The 19253-nt window shown below is 43.3% G+C and overlaps 1 protein-coding gene and 1 long non-coding RNA gene across 4 annotated transcripts; one reads left to right on the top strand and one right to left on the bottom strand.

Annotated features, from left to right (window-relative positions):
* The first annotated feature begins 4429 nt into the window (after positions 1-4429).
* Positions 4430-5527, top strand: LOC129598770 (uncharacterized). The gene is made up of 3 exons (XR_008691800.1): positions 4430-4534; positions 4684-4770; positions 5467-5527. It is a non-coding gene; the product is annotated as an uncharacterized LOC129598770 (long non-coding RNA).
* Positions 5528-6205: 678 nt separating this feature from the next.
* LOC129598766 (calcium-transporting ATPase sarcoplasmic/endoplasmic reticulum type-like) lies at positions 6206-17254 on the bottom strand. Of its 3 annotated transcripts, XM_055496820.1 has the most exons (18): positions 17035-17254; positions 16065-16406; positions 15975-15992; positions 15540-15622; positions 15145-15249; positions 12803-12941; positions 12571-12737; positions 11635-12294; positions 11255-11518; positions 10761-11163; positions 10442-10593; positions 10155-10375; positions 9653-9941; positions 9325-9458; positions 9128-9245; positions 8728-8845; positions 7140-7218; positions 6206-6967 (listed from the first exon to the last, which is right to left on the bottom strand). In XM_055496820.1, the coding sequence occupies exons 2-17, from the start codon at positions 16180-16182 to the stop codon at positions 7172-7174; spliced, it is 3036 nt and encodes a 1011-aa protein (XP_055352795.1). In that variant the 5' UTR covers positions 16183-16406; positions 17035-17254; the 3' UTR covers positions 6206-6967; positions 7140-7171. The 3 variants fall into 3 exon arrangements, with proteins under 3 accessions (XP_055352795.1, XP_055352794.1, XP_055352793.1); XM_055496819.1 differs by lacking the exon at positions 7140-7218; XM_055496818.1 differs by lacking the exons at positions 6206-6967; positions 7140-7218 and having other exon boundaries at positions 7922-8845.
* Between the last annotated feature and the right edge of the window lie 1999 nt (positions 17255-19253).

The following is a 19253-nucleotide window of genomic DNA, read 5'->3' as shown; positions in this document are numbered from 1 at the left end:
ACAGCTGTTTTAGCCGCGAAGCGGAGTGGACTCGCCGATCTTTTTCTTCACTTTCGTATCGACACGGCTGCCGATCCGCAGGTTATAGTGCTGTTTCGTATCCCGGAAGTTCGCAAGTCGGGACTGATAATCTGGCAGAGAAAATTTGTCTTTGTTCCAGATCTTGAAAAGCCACACTGCTTCGCTCTGCTTGCATCGATGGAGGATGGGAGTGACTCCAAACTCCTGGTACAAGGTCCGGTTGAAAGGGCCTTTGTATCCATTCATGGCTCGTAGTGCTTTGCGTTGTAGCCTAGCCAGCCCTTCCTTCAGTGCCACAGACGCCGGCGACCACACGGTCGAACAATAGTCCAAATGTGACTGGACGCAGGCGTGATAAAGGCTCCGAAGTTGAGATCGGCCTAGCCCTTCCCTTGCCCGATCAATCATTGAAATTCCAAAATTTGCGTTCTTTTCGACCCTCTGGAAGTGCTTACTGCATCGCTATACCGAAGCAAGCCAATGCCCGACAGCCGGATGACTACCGCCCTATTTCCCTTGTTTGCAATCTATCCAAAGTATTTGAGAAAGTAGTGCAGAACCAGCTAGTGGCAGCTCTGAAAAGAAACAACATCCTATCCGACAAGCAGTCTGGATTTAGGGAAGGTCATTCCTGCGAAACACTGCTACTTAAAGTTTCAGAAAGATTGCGAAAAGCCATGGATAAGGGGCAAGTTACTGCTGTATGTCTTTTGGACTTGAAAAAAGCGTTTGACTCTGTTTCCCATGCCAAACTTATCGAAAAACTAAGAATGATCGGAATTGAAGGTAACGTGCTGAAGTGGTTCCATGGATACTTAACCAGTCGTAAGCAGAGAGTGAAAATGACCGCGCGTGTTTCGGACTGGCTACCAGTGCGGTCGGGGGTGCCACAGGGGACATTGATGGCGCCGGTACTGTACACGGTTTATACAAACGATATGACGAACGGAAGCGACGCAGAATGTTTTGCGGATGACACTGTACTGTTCGGATGCGGTGCCAGCAAAACAGAAGCAGCAGCGAAGCTAACCGTGCAGGTTAACAACGTAACTGCGTGGCTTGCAGACAACACCTTGTGCATCAACGAGAAGAAGTGCAAGTTAATGTACATCTGCTCGGAAGCAAAGAACAGCCAGCCCTCTCCTGCTGTAATGATTAACGGTCACCAGATGGATGCAGAACAGTCGGTAAAGTATCTGGGAGTTTACTTTGACCGCAACCTGAAATGGGGAGTGCATTATGACCACGTACTGCGGAAAGTCAACTACGGCATCGCTATGATAAACCGCGCGAAAGACGGCCTGGATCTGCCTCAGCGTAGGAGCCTTTACCATGCCTGTGTACAGCCACATCTTGACTACGGGTCAGGTACGTGGTCACCGGCATCTTCGGCTTTACGCGGCAAGTTGGACAGGGCACAGCGGAGAGCACTGCGGGCGATTTCTGATTACAAGGAGCGGGTTACACCCGAACTGTATCAGAAACTGCGCATCCTGCCGGTGTACGACCGTTGGAAGCAGTCGGAAGCGGTTTGGTTGTATAAGATCTACAACCACGAAGCATACCGTCCTCCAAAGTATATGGTGGAAATGATCGACTTCACAGATTTGGGAGCGCGTTACAACCTGCGGAACCCGACGAGAATTGCTGCCCGTGCGAAGACGAAAATTGGAGAAGGCACGCTGGCTATGCGACTAAAGAACATTTTTGAGCGCATACAGAAACATAACATGCAGATACTCAGTGTTGATGGTGTGGGATTTTTCAAATTTGCTCTCCGAACTGTTGATCTGTCTTAGCAATTGCTTTTTTGTTTAGCTTTTTACCGACCAGACGTTGAAGTCCCGTTTAGCGGGTTGTCTGCTCCTGATGTAATAATAATAATAATAATAATAATAATAATTTAAGGTGCTGATCAATGTCGACTCCCAGGTAGCGTACGCACTTTTCCACCTCCAGCGTCTGATCGTTAAGTTTCACTGACGGTTGAGAATTATCTCTGTGCTGCTCTGAACAGACATACATCAGCTTGCATTTCCGTTCATTTAAGCACAAAGAATTTTCGCTGAACCAGGAAGTTATTCGACCAAGCGCCTGGTCAATTTTCTCCGTAATAATTAATTACGTGCTTTTTAATTTTAAATAGGATTCTGGTATTCTGCAGTACCATTTCGGCATGACTCGTTCTAATGGCTTTTTCAAGGTGTTAGTTACTTATAGTTAGTTAGTTTAGTTCAGTCTGAGATCGCAGTTAATCCAATGAGCAAACAAACCCTAAACGCACTAAAAGTCTAGTCATGGTCAGCAGGAGGACGTTCAAGTAAAAGCGAACCACTGCAATATAGAACAACAAAAAACTAGAACCATTACCGGATGTCCTTTAGTTTCAGTAAGAACGGGTGAACAGATAATCTCCAATGGAACCACAGCCAAAAACTTCATGACTATGATTTTTCTCACACTCAGTAGTCAGTAGTTTTACCAAACAATGATTTCCGCCTCATTGCCAGGGCCGTCTTTCCAGTCTGAGCTCGCGCTGCGATGTAGATGCGTTCCTCGGAGGAGCTCTCGACGGAGAGCATATTTCAGCGCTAGTCTCTTTAAATGGGATGAATTCACACATATACGGTGGTACGTTACATTTGTCCAGGTTGCGAATCTTATTCCGCCATGCTGCGTTTTTGGCGCCACCGGCCAATTGCTGCAGCTACACCCAGCCGTTAATGCAGTTCCGGTGTCCCGGTCGCTGTTATTGGTTGGGTTGGGGGATGTTTGGGTACGAAGATGATTGGGATTAAGTAAGTAGCCTTTGAAAGTTGTAAGTTGTTGCAGACTGCTAAAAAAATTTTCTGCTTAAGGAAAATGGCCCGGTACATAGCGTCCAAATGGTATACATATTACATATACTAAAACTTTCGCTTGTGCGCACTCCGAATCACTTTTTTGTAATACTTCATGTCATTCTAAAGCTAAATGATTTGTTTACATTGTCCTGAAAACCGCTTGCGCGCGCAACATCCGGTTGCCGAGATATGGTGCAACAAAATGGGCGAAAAGGTTAAATGCATTGTCGTGCACCAAAAGTCTGGTTATTACCCGATTTTCTTGAAACTTTGCTGTAAAAAATACATGGCCATAAGGTCGAAAGTGAACCAATTTCAGGTTCATACCATTTTCCCATAATTTTAAAATGAATTCTAAAATTTTTGAAATTCATTTTAAAATCGGAAAAAATGCTGTGAATCTGAAATTGGTTCACTTTCGACCTTATGGCGATGTGTCTTTTACAGCAAAGTTTCAAAAAGATCGAGTAATAACCAGACTTTTGGTGCGCGACAATGCATTTTACATTTCGCCCATTTTGTTGCACTATAACTCGGCAACCGGATGTTGCGCGCGCACACGGTGTTCAGAACAATGTAAACAAATCACTCAGCTTTAGAATGACATAAAGTATTACAAAAAAGTGATTCGGAGTGCGCGCAAGCGAAAGTTTTAGTGTATGTATACCATTTTGGACGCTATGTACCGGGCCATTTCCCATAAGTCGGGAATATGCGGTAAAGCGTATTTCCATTCGCGAGCAAATCGCTGGAAATTACTAGTGCGAGTATAACATGCATTCTCATATACAGCATAACGGTATAACCGGCTTCGCAGTCCTTACCTGGTTAGCTGCGCCTTTATCCCTGAGCATTCGCTGCCAAAACTGAAAAAAATTTCGACATACTTTTACGCGTTATCGGTATCCTTCTGTTAACGGGTTCATGGATTTGCTGCTCCGCCGTGTGCTCTTGATAATCACCCAATAGGGCCGCACCGGCTGTACTTTCCCACAAACAATCTGATCATCCAAGCGGCCGTTGGATCGCCTCACTCGATTAACCACCCAACCCGTAGTCCATCAGGATCTTCGGAGCCGTGACGTGTTTACCGCTAATTTCGACTGCAAACGTGTGGTCGTATACGCAGATATCCATTCTCATCGGCCGACAGAATTCGTTTTACGCTTCAGATTCCTTTGAACCTGTGCCGATTGTGTTCATCGTGTACCAGTTTGTCATATTCTGGTGGATTTTTAATACCGGTCCGCTGTTATTGACGCAGCTGCTGTTAGGCACTCTGATAACCTTTGCGCACTTCCAAAACCAGACGGCAGACGCTGCAGCGCATTCTGACTTGGCAGAATCAACTGCGGAGTAAACTGCGCAGTATTTCCCCGGGGAACAGCGTCTTGTTGAGTGTGGATGTATCGCAAATGGGGAATGTGCACTACGAGACAGTGGCGCTGTGTGAGCGGCTGAATGCGACCTTCAGTCGGGCGTTGTTTTTTATTTACGGACTGGACTGTCTGACCGCGTTCGGCAACGTGGCCACGCTCGTGGCGGGCTTTGCCTATGAAGGGCAGAAATTGTCGCCGCTGTATGTACGGATCCCGGTTGTTTATGCTGTTATGGTGTTCCTGTCGCACGCCACGGTGTGTTTGATCCCCATGGCACAAGTTGAACAGACGGTAAATCCTTGTGTATGTATTTCGATTGCACACCGATTATGTAAATATTTCTCGTGACACGATGGGCGCTGCGGGTATAACCGTACGCATTACAACAGGTTGTATTTGTACTGTACATGCTGTATACTCGTAATTTTCATACACTGCAGGGTCAGCAGATTGCCGATGGTTATTATCGACTGTGGGGTGTCGTTCAATTGAATCGCTTGGGAGATGTGGAGAGGCCATCAGCCGCAGTAAGGCATTAAAAATTGTTTCATCTGAATAGAAAGCGAAAAGCAGTTCGCACGTTAAATCGAACAAATCTAGTCACAAAATACTCACTTTACGCGATTATATAAGGGGCGAAAGTAAACGCGTTCCACCGTTCCCCTGTACTGCTGCCGTCACCCGCCTGGAGTGTGACGTTACGGCAATACATGTGGTTAAATCTGGCGCGGTACATAAGCGCCATGTTCAGCCACAACGTCAAACTCCAGTCGGGTGACGGCAGCAGTACAGGGGAACGGTGGAACACGTTTACTTTTGCCCCCTATATACAGTAGATAAGCGACAATTATTTTTATTTTTGAGTTACGATACGGAATATTTTTGCAGAGCGTTATTGCTTTTCACGAATTAAAAAAACGAAGTACTTTTTAAATGCCAATTTATGCTTTGTCAGTACTTTGTAGAAGCGATTTGCTAGTTAATATGCAGTTTCGGTGAGCGATGAGATACGCATCCATTACACTACAAATTTTCCTACTGCATTGCAAACTAGCGTCCAAGCCGTTGAAAACGTATGTAGCCAGTACGAGTCATACATGTACGCATACGTACGTATGCATACAAATCGCACTGCACCATGAAACAAAAAGGTAGTCATGTTACATCACATACTGCAATGAAAGCGATATGTACATATATAATATTTGCGACTGTTGCTCTAGGAAGCACCGACTCTCGGTGAGGATTTCCAGCGACTAGGAAAAATCAGCGAAAAAGCCGTACCGGTTTTCTATGCTGGACATGTGTGCCGGATAACGGGGCACTTCATCGCCAAGGTAAAAACTTCTAGCAAGTTTGTTTGGTTTTAAAATTTCTGCAGTCGACCTTCGCAACGTAAGCGGAGCGGAAACGCCGATATAAATTACAGCCTAATGCTTGTAGACCTTAACGTACATGGCATCGTTCGTCATTCTGGCATGCGAAATTGTGGATGTATCGGGTGTACGGGATGGTCTGGAGAAACTGCACAAAATCGTCCAAAGTCACATGAATCTCTCCAAAATTTTTTTTAATAATTCCGATATTGATCGGAAAGATTAATCACGGTACTAGTGCCGTTTTTTCACGATCTGTAAGTTGCAACATATATCTTCTTCGATCCTTACGAGAGGCCGCATTCGAACCCGTACACAAAATAAACAGCCATTTACGGTATCCGACGCTTTTCGAGTTGGTTACGCAGCTCTCGATCTGTGGAAACTGCGAAGTACTGTATTATATTTTGATAGCTTTAGTTCAGTATGCCGTACTTTTTGCCGGTCACATTTTTTGACTTTCATGGAATTAAAAAAAGGCCGGGACGATTCCAGCTTTAAATTGTACTGAACAGATTCCAGCTTTAAATTGTCTATATGCTGTCGATCAGATGGCGAAATATATATTGACACAGCCGCTGCTCTACAGTTTTCTAGCTTTATTGCCAACTAAACCTAACCGTCAGATAAACTACTGACTAGCCGACTCACAGTATAAATTAACAGGCTGGTCATGTTACAACAGCACGTAATAAAGGCACGTATATATTTTTGTAGAACCCATTTAAACCCAACAAAACTAAAGAACAAACCGGGAGCATATAAGAGCAGCACTATACATTTCACCACGCTACTGCAGTATTAACTAAGGCACCAAATGGAAGCACTTCCGGTGGTTATCATTCAACAGAGCCGGTACAGTATCTAACACTAATAATAATAATATTAACATTATTTAAATAAAACAGCCGAGGCACACAGTGGAAAAACGCAACGCTACCGCGGACAACAGCTCGGACGATCTGTTTCCGCCGAAGAAAAAAAAACAGAATCACAACGAAAAACTCATTCCGCATGATGATAATCCACCGTGGTTTGGGCGCGCCGCCGGGAAGATAACGAAACAACAGTTCGAAAACATAGCACAAGGGAGATTTAACATCGGATACAAATTCTCCATTTTTTTCCAGGTTTTTTGGCGTGGTTTTTTATGGACGATACATATATAATTTTCCAACATCAGATCAGGTTTGCAAAGAGGGTATGGTTGCATCATCGAGGAGGGATTTGATTATGCCGAATAATTTGCAACAAAAATGACACAGGATCGCGTGTAAAATATAACAGCGCTGCGCTTAATGATTTTTGGCTTCGACTTTCTTCTTGCCGCCACCCATTGTCAAGTTTTCTGTGTGGAACAAATGAAAACGCCAACATAAAAAACAACGAAATATCCCACAGAAAAAATAGGAAAGTCCCAAACCAGGAGAAGAATTAAAGGAAGGAAGAAAGGTCACACACGACATTGTTAATCAGACCGTCACCACCAACATCCATATACACAGACAGCGTGCACTTACTGTTAAACATGCAGAAACACACACTTAATTTATCACAAGTTTTTGTCCTTATCATGCAGATGCTCCCTAAATTTGGGACCTAGAAGGAAACGCACAGGGTAACAGGGCATGCAATGAGCAAGACACAGGGAACCGGAAACACACAAACAAAAATAAACCATGCAGGACACTCTCACAGTTAGAACGACAACTACAGTGTCGATTACCGGTGGAATTATTCGTGCAGCGTTTTTGCGGAAAGTGCACAAAAAACCCTTTTGCTTTAACGAATTTTGCTCGAACTCAGTCGTATTACGCAAATTTAACAAACCACTATTTTTACTTATAATCCATGCGTGTATGGATTGTTTTCGAAATAGCGCAGTAAAAAAATATTCTTTATTAAGTTAACTGGATAATTTAAATAATTAATTTTGTGATCAACTAGAATACAAATAATCATGAAATTCAGTAGATCATTTTCTGCTAATTTAAAACGCTTTTACTAATACAAAACGTAACTAACCTAATTTAAAACGTTTTATTAGTACCGGAAAAAAATTAGACGTATTTTAATACTGGAAAAAGAACTTTCGGGTTTCTACTTTTTATTGGTTATTTAAAACTTAAAGATATAAGTAAAGAGAAAAATGTTAAGGATAAAAGCAAAGCAGTGACGATTAAATTATGAATTTTACAAGCTGTGGGATCTGATGTTTGCAGATATAAATCCGCCACCATTTAACGCGGTAACTGTACTAAAGCGGAGAGAACCGAACACGACAACAACAACACAGGAAACGCGGTGTTTGACTTGTTTTTAATCAAAGGGTGAACAACCAAAATAACCACACGGAGGATAAATCAAAAAGAAGCAGCAAGCCACAGCACGCGCCAAAAACCAAGGTGTTGGGTATGAATAAAATCGACAATCAAAAAAATACCAGAGCGATTTAAATTACCCGGCAAATCAAATCCAGATTCGACTTGCGAGTACTCTTCCGTTATTCATCATACCGTGTAAAACCGCAGTGTTAGTTTAAATCAAATTTTTCTTAAAAAACAACAAAACAACAGGGGAGCGCAACAGTTACGATCATAAATAACCACCACTTACATATAATGTATGCCAACCAGAGAGAAAGAAAAATTAACGACGAAAATTCTCTATCACGCAAATCGAAACAAAATTCTCAATCGTCATTTCCCCTTCACTCCGCCCGAATATTTACACACAAACCCGAGACGACGACGACGATCACCGTCCCATCGACTATTGTTTTACGCGCACTGAAACGCCAGATCAACGGGCAACCTTTCCCCACCATGCATTGAAGAAAGAATTTCCCCCTAAATTACTAAGATTTTTTTAAAAATTTAATTTTTTTTAATTAAAAGAAACAACACCGTAATTTTAGTTTTTTCCGCCCAGCGTGGTAGGATTAAGCGGGAAGTGAGGCACGGACGTAACGAACTGGTTAAGCACAGAATTCGGGGGGTGTGTGTCATTGACGGGGAGAGAGTTGTTAGATGGGGGAGTAGGCCATTATTCCCAGATATATAGCCCAGGATGCCAGTATCCAGTGGGCTTCCATTAGGGGATTCTTACCCTCGCCGATCTTCCGCGCTACAAACTTCAGCGTCTCATCCAGCAGCACCACCGGGATGGAGATTTTTATCACGGCTATCCATTCCGTAACGGTCAGTGGGCACACTTGGAACACGTTCTGCAAATAATTAAGAAATACGTCGTGAAATAATGAAATAAATACATAAGACAAATAATTATACGGTACGGTATAATCATTTTATTATTCGGTCAAACTGCATCAAATCATAATCACAACTTGCTGCGTTTACCATCAACCCATTCTCTTATTTTAAATCTTTACGGAATATTTCTGTAATTTTTTATGCGATCTCATTAGTCCCTTTGTGAGTAATTTATGGCATATTAAAAATTTTATTCACATTGTAGATTTCAGTCAAAATTTCGTGAGTCTTCTTACCGCCAAGACGTCGATGTAGAGAATAACGAAATGCAGAGTCATGGATAATCCCATTGCACCGATCAACCACGGATTGGTCCACGGTGGCATTTGTATCAAAGACTGATTTTCCGACAGACTAGAGATTATACAACCCAGATTAATTTAAAATTCCCATTTCCGGTAATATTAACACCACAAGTCACAACCGCACTGACCTGTTCATGGCGTTCAACATTTCAATGCTGACCAGCACGGACAAAGCCATCGTCATCGGATGGGGATCCTCAAACACATCGCAGTCCATTCCACGGAAGTTCTCGGGTTCGTTGGCACAGGCCAAATGATGCGTCTGTTCACACATTAATTCCGATATTATTAAATTTTATCAAACGTCATATGCATTTTATCATATGCATTTTATACTCAATACGGCGCGAAGAAGTGGAAATAATTCCGGTAAATCGTCAGAGAAAATAAGAAAACTGTCCAAATACTAATGACGTACCAACTGATAGTAAGAAAAATATTCAAATAATAACGTACCAACTGATAATAAGACATTTGCGGTCCGGTGGGCGAAATCATGAACCACCAGGCAGCCGCTCCCACTGTTCCCGCGCCGACATATCCACCGATGGCCATGTAGCGGAAGAACAACCAGCCGGAAATCAGGCTTTCCTTGGAGCTGCGCGGCGGCTTGTCCATGATGTCCAGATCGGGTGCGTTGAAGCCCAGGGCGGTGGCAGGGAGACCGTCAGTCACCAGGTTGACCCACAGAAGCTGCACGGGAATCAAGGCTTCCGGCATACCCAAAGCGGCCGTCAAGAAAATACTACAAATACGAATAAAAATTTCCAAACCCGAAAAAATTATTTTAAAAATTCTGGGACGATACTGTCACAAAAACATTTGCAGAAATTAATAAGAATAATCAATAACAAAAATTAATATGCCATAAATTAATACAATTATTACGCATCTACTGTGGTAAACCGCTAAAAACAACATTTTATTCCGCAAAAAAATAGACAAAATGCAAATTTACCTGACGACTTCACCGATGTTGGAAGAGATCAGATATCGAATGAACTGCTTCATGTTGTTATAGATAGCACGGCCCTCTTCCACAGCGGATACAATGGACGAGAAGTTGTCGTCGGCCAACACCATCTCTGAAGCGCTCTTGGCCACCGCCGTTCCCGAACCCATGGCAATACCAATTTCGGCCTTCTTCAACGCGGGCGCATCGTTTACACCATCACCCGTCTGCGTAATCAATGTCATTAAAAAGTGATCGTCATTAAACGACAGCAACGAAGTCAGTAAACATACCATAGCCGTGATTTCACCAGCCGCCTGCAGAAATTCCACGATCTTACTCTTATGGGCCGGTTCCACGCGGGAGAACAATCGGGCACGCAGGACGGCATTCTGCTGTTCGTGGACGCTCAAATCATCGAATTCACGACCGGTGTAGGACATTCCTACAGAAGCACACATTATGCAACAACTTAAAAAAAGCTATACACTTTCACCATTCGGTTTGTCCCAGATTCAACGCCTTTATATTCAACCACTTCATTTCTGTTAGTTTCTAATTTTATTCGAATTTTACCATACAAATTCTTTTACGAAATTGCTAAGTTATTACCTTCTGTGGATTCGTTCTCGCCGAAGACACCGATGCGTCGGCAGATAGCCTCAGCCGTTCCCTTGTTATCACCCGTAATGACAATCACACGGATACCGGCACCGCGGCACTTCTGGATGGCATCGAAGACTTCCTTGCGGGGCGGATCCAACATGCCCACGACACCCACCAGCGTCATGTTGGTCTCGTATTTGTAGAAGAGGGTGGAGTCTTCCAGGTTCATTTGGCTGGGATTCATCGGCTCATCGACGGTGGCCAGGGCCAGACAACGCAGGGTATCGCGTCCGGTACCATATTCGCGGGTCTTCTCGAAGATCTTGGCCTTCAGCTGCGGAGTCAGGGGGATCTTGGTGTTGCCGACACGGACGTGTGTGCACCGATCCAGGACACCTTCCGGAGCACCCTGTAAACGGAATAAAATAGCAAATTAATGAGATAAAATATTAAAATTAAATAGGGTAATTAGTAAAATTAAATCAGAAAGCCGTTTCTACCTTGCAGAACATCTTGGCGCCACCTCCACCGGGGAATTTGCTTCCCTTGGTGGGCGAGCAGTACGAGCTCATGGACTTGCGGTCGCGAGAAAACTCCAGCGTATAATCCTTCTTCCACATGCCCTGAATGCTACGGTTGGCTGCAATACCCAGATCGCGCTTGCTCAGGCCGTTCTTCTCGGTGTTGAAGGGGTTGATCTTCTCCGCCAAGACGATCAGTGCCGTCTCAGTGGCTTCACCAACTTTTTCGTAGATGTGCTTGGTCTACAATTTCCCGTATTATTATTTTCACAAAATACTGAATAATTTTACGACAATTTCTCAGAATTATTGTTATCAATTATAGTATTTTTCGTTTGTAAAAAAATCATTATTCGCACCTCGTTGTAATCCACACTGGAGTCATTGCACATGGCGCAGATGGTGGCCATTTCCACCAGATTCTCATACTCCGTTCCCTTCACGCGGCGTCCACTGCTGTCCTTAATCTCTCCGACAGGCTCGTACGTCGATCCCGAGATCTCAAACTCATGCAGGCCGATTCCACCGCCCTCGCGCTGTTCAATGAAGAACATCCGGCTGACGGACATCTGGTTGGTGGTCAGGGTGCCGGTCTTATCCGAGCAGATGACGGACGTGCAGCCCAGTGTCTCCACGGACGGCAGCGAGCGGACAATGGCGTTCTTCTTGGCCATGCGGCGGGTGCCCAGCGCCAGACAGGTGGTGATGACGGCGGGCAGACCTTCGGGGATGGCGGCCACAGCCAGCGCGACGGCGATCTTGAAGTAGTAGATGGCGCCCTTCAGCCACGAACCGCCGTGGATGGGATCGTTGAAATGGCCGATGTTGATGGCCCACACGGCGATACAGATGATGGTGATGACTTTCGACAGCTGTTCACCGAACTCATCCAGCTTCTGCTGCAGCGGGGTGGCTTCCGTCTCCGTCTGGACCATCTCCGTGCGGATTTTACCGATTTCCGTGTTGAGACCGGTGCCGATGACAATACCACGAGCCTTACCCGACGCCACATTGGTACCCTGCAAAGTGCCATGAATTATCATAAAAAAGTATTATAAATGATTTAAAAAAATTTTGTTAAGTGCATTAAGTTAACTAGATTAATTACTAATTTGCTGTACACCGCGCCGCCGAATTTATGACGATAATATTAACGAAATAACCATCGCACCATTTTTTCTCGTTTTAAAATTGAATGTTTTTAATACCAGTAAATACTGGTATTTTAAAATATCATCATTAATTATACATATTTTAAAAAACGATTATCTGTGCCATAAAAAACCGGTACGTACCGAGAACAAAACGTTCTTCTTATCCTGGTTGACCGCCCGCTCATCCGGCACAGTATCACAGAATTTAATAACCGACACCGACTCTCCGGTCAGGATTGACTGATCAATACGGAGAGTAGTGGAAAAAATTTTCGTGAGACGAATGTCTGCGGGAATCTTGTCACCAACTGTTGAAAATACAGCCAAATTAAATCAGCATTTAATTCAAATTTACCAAAATCGCCATACTTACCACTGACTTCAACCAAATCACCCGGTACAATTTGGTTGGCTCGTATTCTTTGGATACCGTGCTTATCCGATCGAATGACTTTGGCAATTTCTGGCTCATACTCCTTCAGCGCTTCAATGGCGCTTTCGGCGTTCCTTTCCTACAATAATCACACAGAGATTTTCGAAATACCGCTCTTTACGCTACTGTAAATGTTAAAAACATTTGTGCAACAACTGTATCAGGTGGTTTCGAACTGAAATTTACCCTATTTGCTACCACAAAACCGCCTTCCAAATGTCAATCATGAGCTTCTAAACGTTCCCACAAGCAAACATTGTTGCATAACATCGCAGCTGCACATGATCTCGGCTCGTAGCGCGCGCCTTGTCAAATGTCAGCCCATGTACAACCGACGAAAAGCATCAAGGCATTTCGCGATCAGCACAAACTAATGCGTTATCGCACAACTATTTATATTAACATCTAAAAATACCCGCACGTTAATCGTGCTCAATTAACAGACAGCTGCTGTAGCTACTTGTTCGGATCACATTAAGACCATTATTCACTTCAGCTGTTTTTTCGTGCCAGCTACTTTCTCACCCAATTAAAAATTCCCCGCCAAATTTATTAAGCTACAAAAGTAAAACATCAACAAAAGGGCGACATACAGCAAGTACCTGTGGGCGGTGCATACAAGTATGTATTTCAGTAGAAAAATACAAAATAAAAAAGAATTCTTTCACACAAGCCGGCATTCAAGATTTGCAGAATTTCGATTCCGAGCATTTTATTTCTCAGAGCCATAAAAAAACCAGTTTATCCTTTGAACGCAAACAATGTAACCGCGGGCTCTTCCAACGCAGCGAACGAGAAATTCAACGTCCTCAATCAGCCACATTGTTCCACCTTGAAAACGCCTTCACGTACACACAACTTTATTCACCGGTTAAAAAAATTTAATTTCCATAAACATTAAAGAATTTATTAAGAAGTTTCTCGTTCTCCTCCAGTCTTCGTCGAAAAAGAAATACCTAACCCAATATATACGGATGTTACGTTGCTAACTAACACCTTTATTCCTAACTGCATATTTTCACCACTCTTGAGCGACCACCGCATAATCATGCCTTTCTCTACCGGCACAGCGCCGTAACGAACCCCTCGCTGCATTCTTCCATGCAAGTTCTCACAGCTCCCAGCTGAGCACCGACTCTCTGGTGCATTTCGCGGCTCACTACTTGTTTAGACAAGACGTTACATCACTCCCGAAGCGGAAAAATGTCATGCTAAAAATAACCAGGAACCACGCACACATCAGCCGCCGACGAATATGCACGGTTTTTCTTTATCAAACGCAACCAATCCAAGCAAATCAATCGCCCAAAAAACGCTTGAAAAAGTCTTAATCAGTTAAGCAGATTAAAGACATTAATTTCAATCAAACCTACATTTCATGACAATACTGAACAATTTTCCCGAAAAACCAATCCTTAAATTTCCTGTCTGGAAATTTAAATTTCAAAAAATTTTAGAAAAGAAAATCAAGCGAACAAAAAATTAAATTCTAGCATCTGTTCAATCTAAATTTCACACAAATATCCTATTTTATAATTGGAGAAACTCCGGAAACTGGCACAGACACAGACCCTCCCAATCCGGAAGTCCCGCCCTGACTGTACATTAACGTCATCCGGAGACCTGACAGCAGCACTTTTCAAGGCTTACTCCCAATATGGCAGCTGCTAATCTGAGCTCGCGCTCTGGCCCTTCAGCATCGGGCGCTAGTAACGCAACTCTTCATCGGCATTGGCGGGATACGAAGAATTTCTGCAGCGCTCTCGTCTCCGGCAAAGCGCTCGCCACTCAAGAGGAAAAGAGCCGCTCATGACATTTTGGCTCTCCAAAACACACACCAGCAGCAGCAGTGCAGCACACACCATACAAGCTATATACTCCAGAACTCTGTACACACACATTCTGACATTCCATTACTTATCATTCCTGAATTTATTAATAGCGTTTTCTTCTTTCTCATTAAACATTCTCAGACTCGCGCATTCTTCCTCTGATCCCGCGTTCTAAATCGGAACAACACCCCATATCGTGCTGATGCGCGCAACTTTGGCTACCGTGGATGAAAAATCAAGGTTCAAGGCGACGATTGAAAATCGGCCTGGAATGTTCTCATTTTCGGATGCAGCACCGCCAATTTATCAATGAGACAAACTCATTAATCTCACAATACCGAAAACCCGTAAAATAAACAAAACGTTATCGCCAAATTAATGTTTATTAAGCTTACGACAGAGAATAAAATTAACAGAATTTTCACAACGAAAATACGGTGATTTTCTTACCTGCCACACTCCGACGACTGCATTAGCAATAAGAATAAGCAAAATCACGAAGGGCTCCACAAATGCCGTTACTTGATCATCATGTTCTTCAAAAAGGGCGAGAACCTGTACAAATAGGAATCATGTAATTTTATTACGATTCCAAAGCAACAATTCTATTGAAAATTATATAAAAACTCACAATAGCGGAAATCAAATGAAATACATTAAATGGCCGCATGTATTAATCATGTATCACCACCTGCCATGCGGAAACCGACTGAATCAACCGTCATTAATCAAATAAAAAACTCAACGAAAAATCTCTCGCTGTATTAATATCGGAATCGGTTGCAGATGAAACAGCTAGAACAATTTAATCAAATTTAAATAGCAATACTAATTAGGGCACTTACAAAGGAAATGATAGCCGCGAGCAAGAGAATCTTGACTAATAAATCGTCGAATTGTTCCAAAATAAGGGCCCATAAGGGTTTAGCTGCAAATAAAAATAAACCATAAACACGCTTATGATGTACTGTTTAAACAAACCCGAAAGCCGTCGAAACCGTGGAAATTCGAAAACGTACAATAAAACGATTAATAAAATCAGAATATTTTTCTACACGTCAAACAAACGTGCGGTATCCGCGAATAATGACTAATCTGCGCATTTATACAGCTGAGCGATAAAAACGCCGCAATCTCGTGAAACTTTCTCTCATTACGACAATATTACGCTGTGCTTTTTATTAATGTATCGTGCCTACAAATTAAAACGACAGCGCAGTTATATAATAACGATCTACTACGTGAGTTATGCAACGTTACCGATTGACAACAATACTTACATTCTTCAGCGGGGAGTTCTGCAAAAATGCACAAAAAATTAGATAAAAATTATACACACCCAAAAGATAAATTTGCGGAATTTTCCTCACCATTAAGGCCATATTTCTGCTGGTTGTCTCTGACTTGATTATCGGAAAGACCATTTTCGGGATCCACACCAAAATACCTGATCACCTCCTCGGGTGATTTCGCATGGGCGTTCTCCATCGTAACGCGAGAGGGGGGAAGGAGAGATAAGGATAAAAAAGATTAAATAGAGGACACACACGCCGCGCCGCTCCTCCTGCGGATCGATGGAGGGGTTATTGCTCCACGGTCTGTGTACTCCCCGGGAATCAACGGAGACTGCTGCTGCCGGTGATCAATGACACACTGCGTGGACGCCAGTCCACAATAATCCCACGATGGTCGATTTCCGGGTTAAAGAGATTCTACGTAAATCATCGTTGGGTGAATTCCACAAAAAAAATTGAAAAATCGTAAGTTAATTCTCGCATGCACGTTCCCTGTATCGCTGTCGTGGATGCGTCACCACAATAATTTAATCGTTACAACTCTCGCTAACTGCGCAAGTAAGAATTCTTCAGGTTGGACTATTTCATAATTAATTTATCTCTGATTAAGTATGAACCTTAACCACAGTTAATTTCGATAAGGCCCCGAGAAAACGCATTGTGACAGCGAAGCCCCACGTCAGAGAAATTTCTGAAAAAAATCGGAACTGGTGCAGCAAGTCCGTAGTCAGACGCCGCTACTTTTCCTCAGACCTGTTCCGCAGCTTCAGCCAATGTAGATGATTACAAAAACTACTTCTAAATAAATTTGCCTTCGGGACACAAACTACTTTTCTGATACGCGGTAGAACGCGAGAACCTTCTCATTTGCCAGAAGACACACAGCATTAACAAGCCATTAAGAAGTATCAAAAGGGTGCAATGGATGGGTTTCCTTGTAGTTTACGGCTGCAAGCCATACGAAAGGAACAGGGAATTTTGGAGACGGGCATTCACACTACCTGTATGCAGTTCCCGTCTGGGACTGCTGTTTAATGGCACTCACCCCTTTTATGAGATGAATATAAATCTCAATCCCAGTGGGATGATAGAAAAATCAGCTGTCTAAATGATAGTCCGATCCCCGATGTTGAAGGAGTACAGCAAAAAACACATCCGAGCTGGTGAAGGATGTATAAGATGGAAATAGCAGGAATCACATAATCGTCCACATGAAAGCTGTTGTGCACTACGCGGTGACTGTGCAATAGGCTGGCTCAGGCTGTTGGCTTGGCTTGCGGCAGGCTGGCGTTTGATGCCTACAAATAGCCGATCTAATTCACGCCGTCGGTCCGGTTCCAGGAAGCCGTGTCGCTGACGTGGCGAATTTGTATTGGCTGGCGTAAGAAGTGCCACGTCATACCTACCGAAAGCGTTTTTTCTTTGTTTTCCAGATCTTCGGCTGCGTTAATGACTCAGTGCAAAACTGCAACTACTTTGTACGTTCCTAATTGTGGGAATTTCGTCTTTAGTGCGATTTATATTGATTAAGTATTTTATTCTATACCATAATAAAAATCTACCGTGAACACGCTAGCGGTGTGACAAGAGTACGTAACGTAATTATTTTTTGTTGTTTTAAATTTTAGCTTCTTCACTTTAATAGTTGCTCGGCTCCTGTTGCGCATTTTAATTAATGTAAAAAGCATTTTTGTAATTTCGTTCATGAATTTTGTGCAAGCAAATAAAAAAAACTCTAAGAAAGTTTTTTTAAAAGAAATATACTGCGACCGGCATGGCCCAGTCGGTCGTATAGTAATCGTTGATCGCTCCCAAATACGAAAACTAAGTTTTCTCCAGGTATATACATTGGTACAAGTACTGTCAATGGTTCGGCTTTCAGTATTCCTGTCACTTCGTGTTCCATCGCAACTACTACTGATTCGAGCCGCTTTGTTTGTCTCTGGTAAAGGTCTTCCGGAAAACTTTATAATACTTTTACGGTCGTAACTTTCCGAGCGAAGACATTCATAGCCCTTACACTTGCATGATTGTATCGTGCCCGCGCAGTGAGCTATATTAGTATATGCGAAAGGTCATGCACCTGATCCCTGCAGTCTTACGCTCTTATGCAACATCAGCTTGTGCATTTTTGAATTGACTGGTTTTGTTTAAAATCCGCTAAAACAGGCTGGCAAATTCGCTGTCTGCATGCGGGGATGCCACGCGCCCACGGTGCCGCGATCACGAGAAACGGGAAACTAAAGGGCAAACATTTGCAAGACTAACATTACTACGGTGCGTGACAGCGACGTTGCACCGCATAATGTAAGGTACGTCAAGTACGGCTCTAGGTCTGCCGGAAACCTAAACCACAGGCAAAAAACAGCGCTCTTCGTTTGACACATGGTGAGTACGTGCCTGGGCATTCGCAGTACGACCCAGCGTTATCCAATACGCTTCGCATTCTTCCATGTTCTCCCGTCTGCTGGCTGCAGGCACTTGGGGCGATCAACTATCCAACGAGAGAGCTGGCTCCCACGTACGTCACGGTAGCATGCTGTCTCAGAGCAAAAAACTGCTCACATTGCAGAATGTTTTTTTCTCAAGACTCGCCGTGGCTATTTTCGGTACGCGCGCGCGCGCGCTCGGCACCCAGCGATCGCGGAACATGCCGGGAATATACTCGTTCGGCTCGCATGCTCATGAAGATAAAAATGTCTGTCAAGTTTCGAATAACCATCGCCGACGTAATAACTATAAATGTCTGGGCGATAAGAGCCGTCATGTTATGCAACGCAAGGCTGCACTGAACAACATTATTTTATAAAGCGCTCAGTACGTCTAGATCTGGTGAGTATGTGCATTTCTTTCGTGATCAGCGAGCGGCAGGCAGATTGGGCCCGTAATGAAATAGTGTGCAGATATTTGTCAGCATTAAATCAAAAATGCGATGAGTAATGCATTATTGCACACCTTAATTATATGAATAATTTCGCAGTTTTGTTTCGATTTTTTAACTACTTTCTAAACTCGCGTAGTGGGATTACTACTCGGCATAGACACCGGCCGTAGCCAGTTCGGAAGATCCGTATTGCCGTATGTGCTCCAGGAATATAGATATCAGAATAAATGGACAATGTACATTCTTTCTGATATTACGTACTATAGCACTGCCCTGAATCAAGCATCGATCGATCAAGATAAATAGCTGTCGATGAGGATTCCATCTGTTGCTCCCATAATACTTATATATACAATACATATCGTATAAATGATAATATT

The sequence above is a fragment of the Paramacrobiotus metropolitanus genome, unplaced genomic scaffold (assembly GCF_019649055.1).
Source record: "Paramacrobiotus metropolitanus isolate TYO unplaced genomic scaffold, Prichtersi_v1.0 Parri_scaffold0000128, whole genome shotgun sequence".
Taxonomy (NCBI): Eukaryota; Metazoa; Tardigrada; class Eutardigrada; order Parachela; family Macrobiotidae; genus Paramacrobiotus; species Paramacrobiotus metropolitanus.
Note: the sequence above shows the minus strand (reverse complement) of the source record. Positions and strands in the feature narration are given on the sequence as shown.

Excerpts from the sequence above, each read along its gene's own strand:
- LOC129598766 (XM_055496818.1), bottom strand. The coding sequence starts at position 16,182 with ATGGAGAACGCCCATGCGAAATCACCCGAGGAGGTGATCAGGTATTTT. Across the intron at positions 15,250-15,539 it reads TCGCGGCTATCATTTCCTTT|GTTCTCGCCCTTTTTGAAGA; the intron begins GTAAGTGCCCTA and ends CTATTTGTACAG. Across the intron at positions 10,594-10,760 it reads CGAGAACGAATCCACAGAAG|GAATGTCCTACACCGGTCGT; the intron begins GTAATAACTTAG and ends GTGCTTCTGTAG.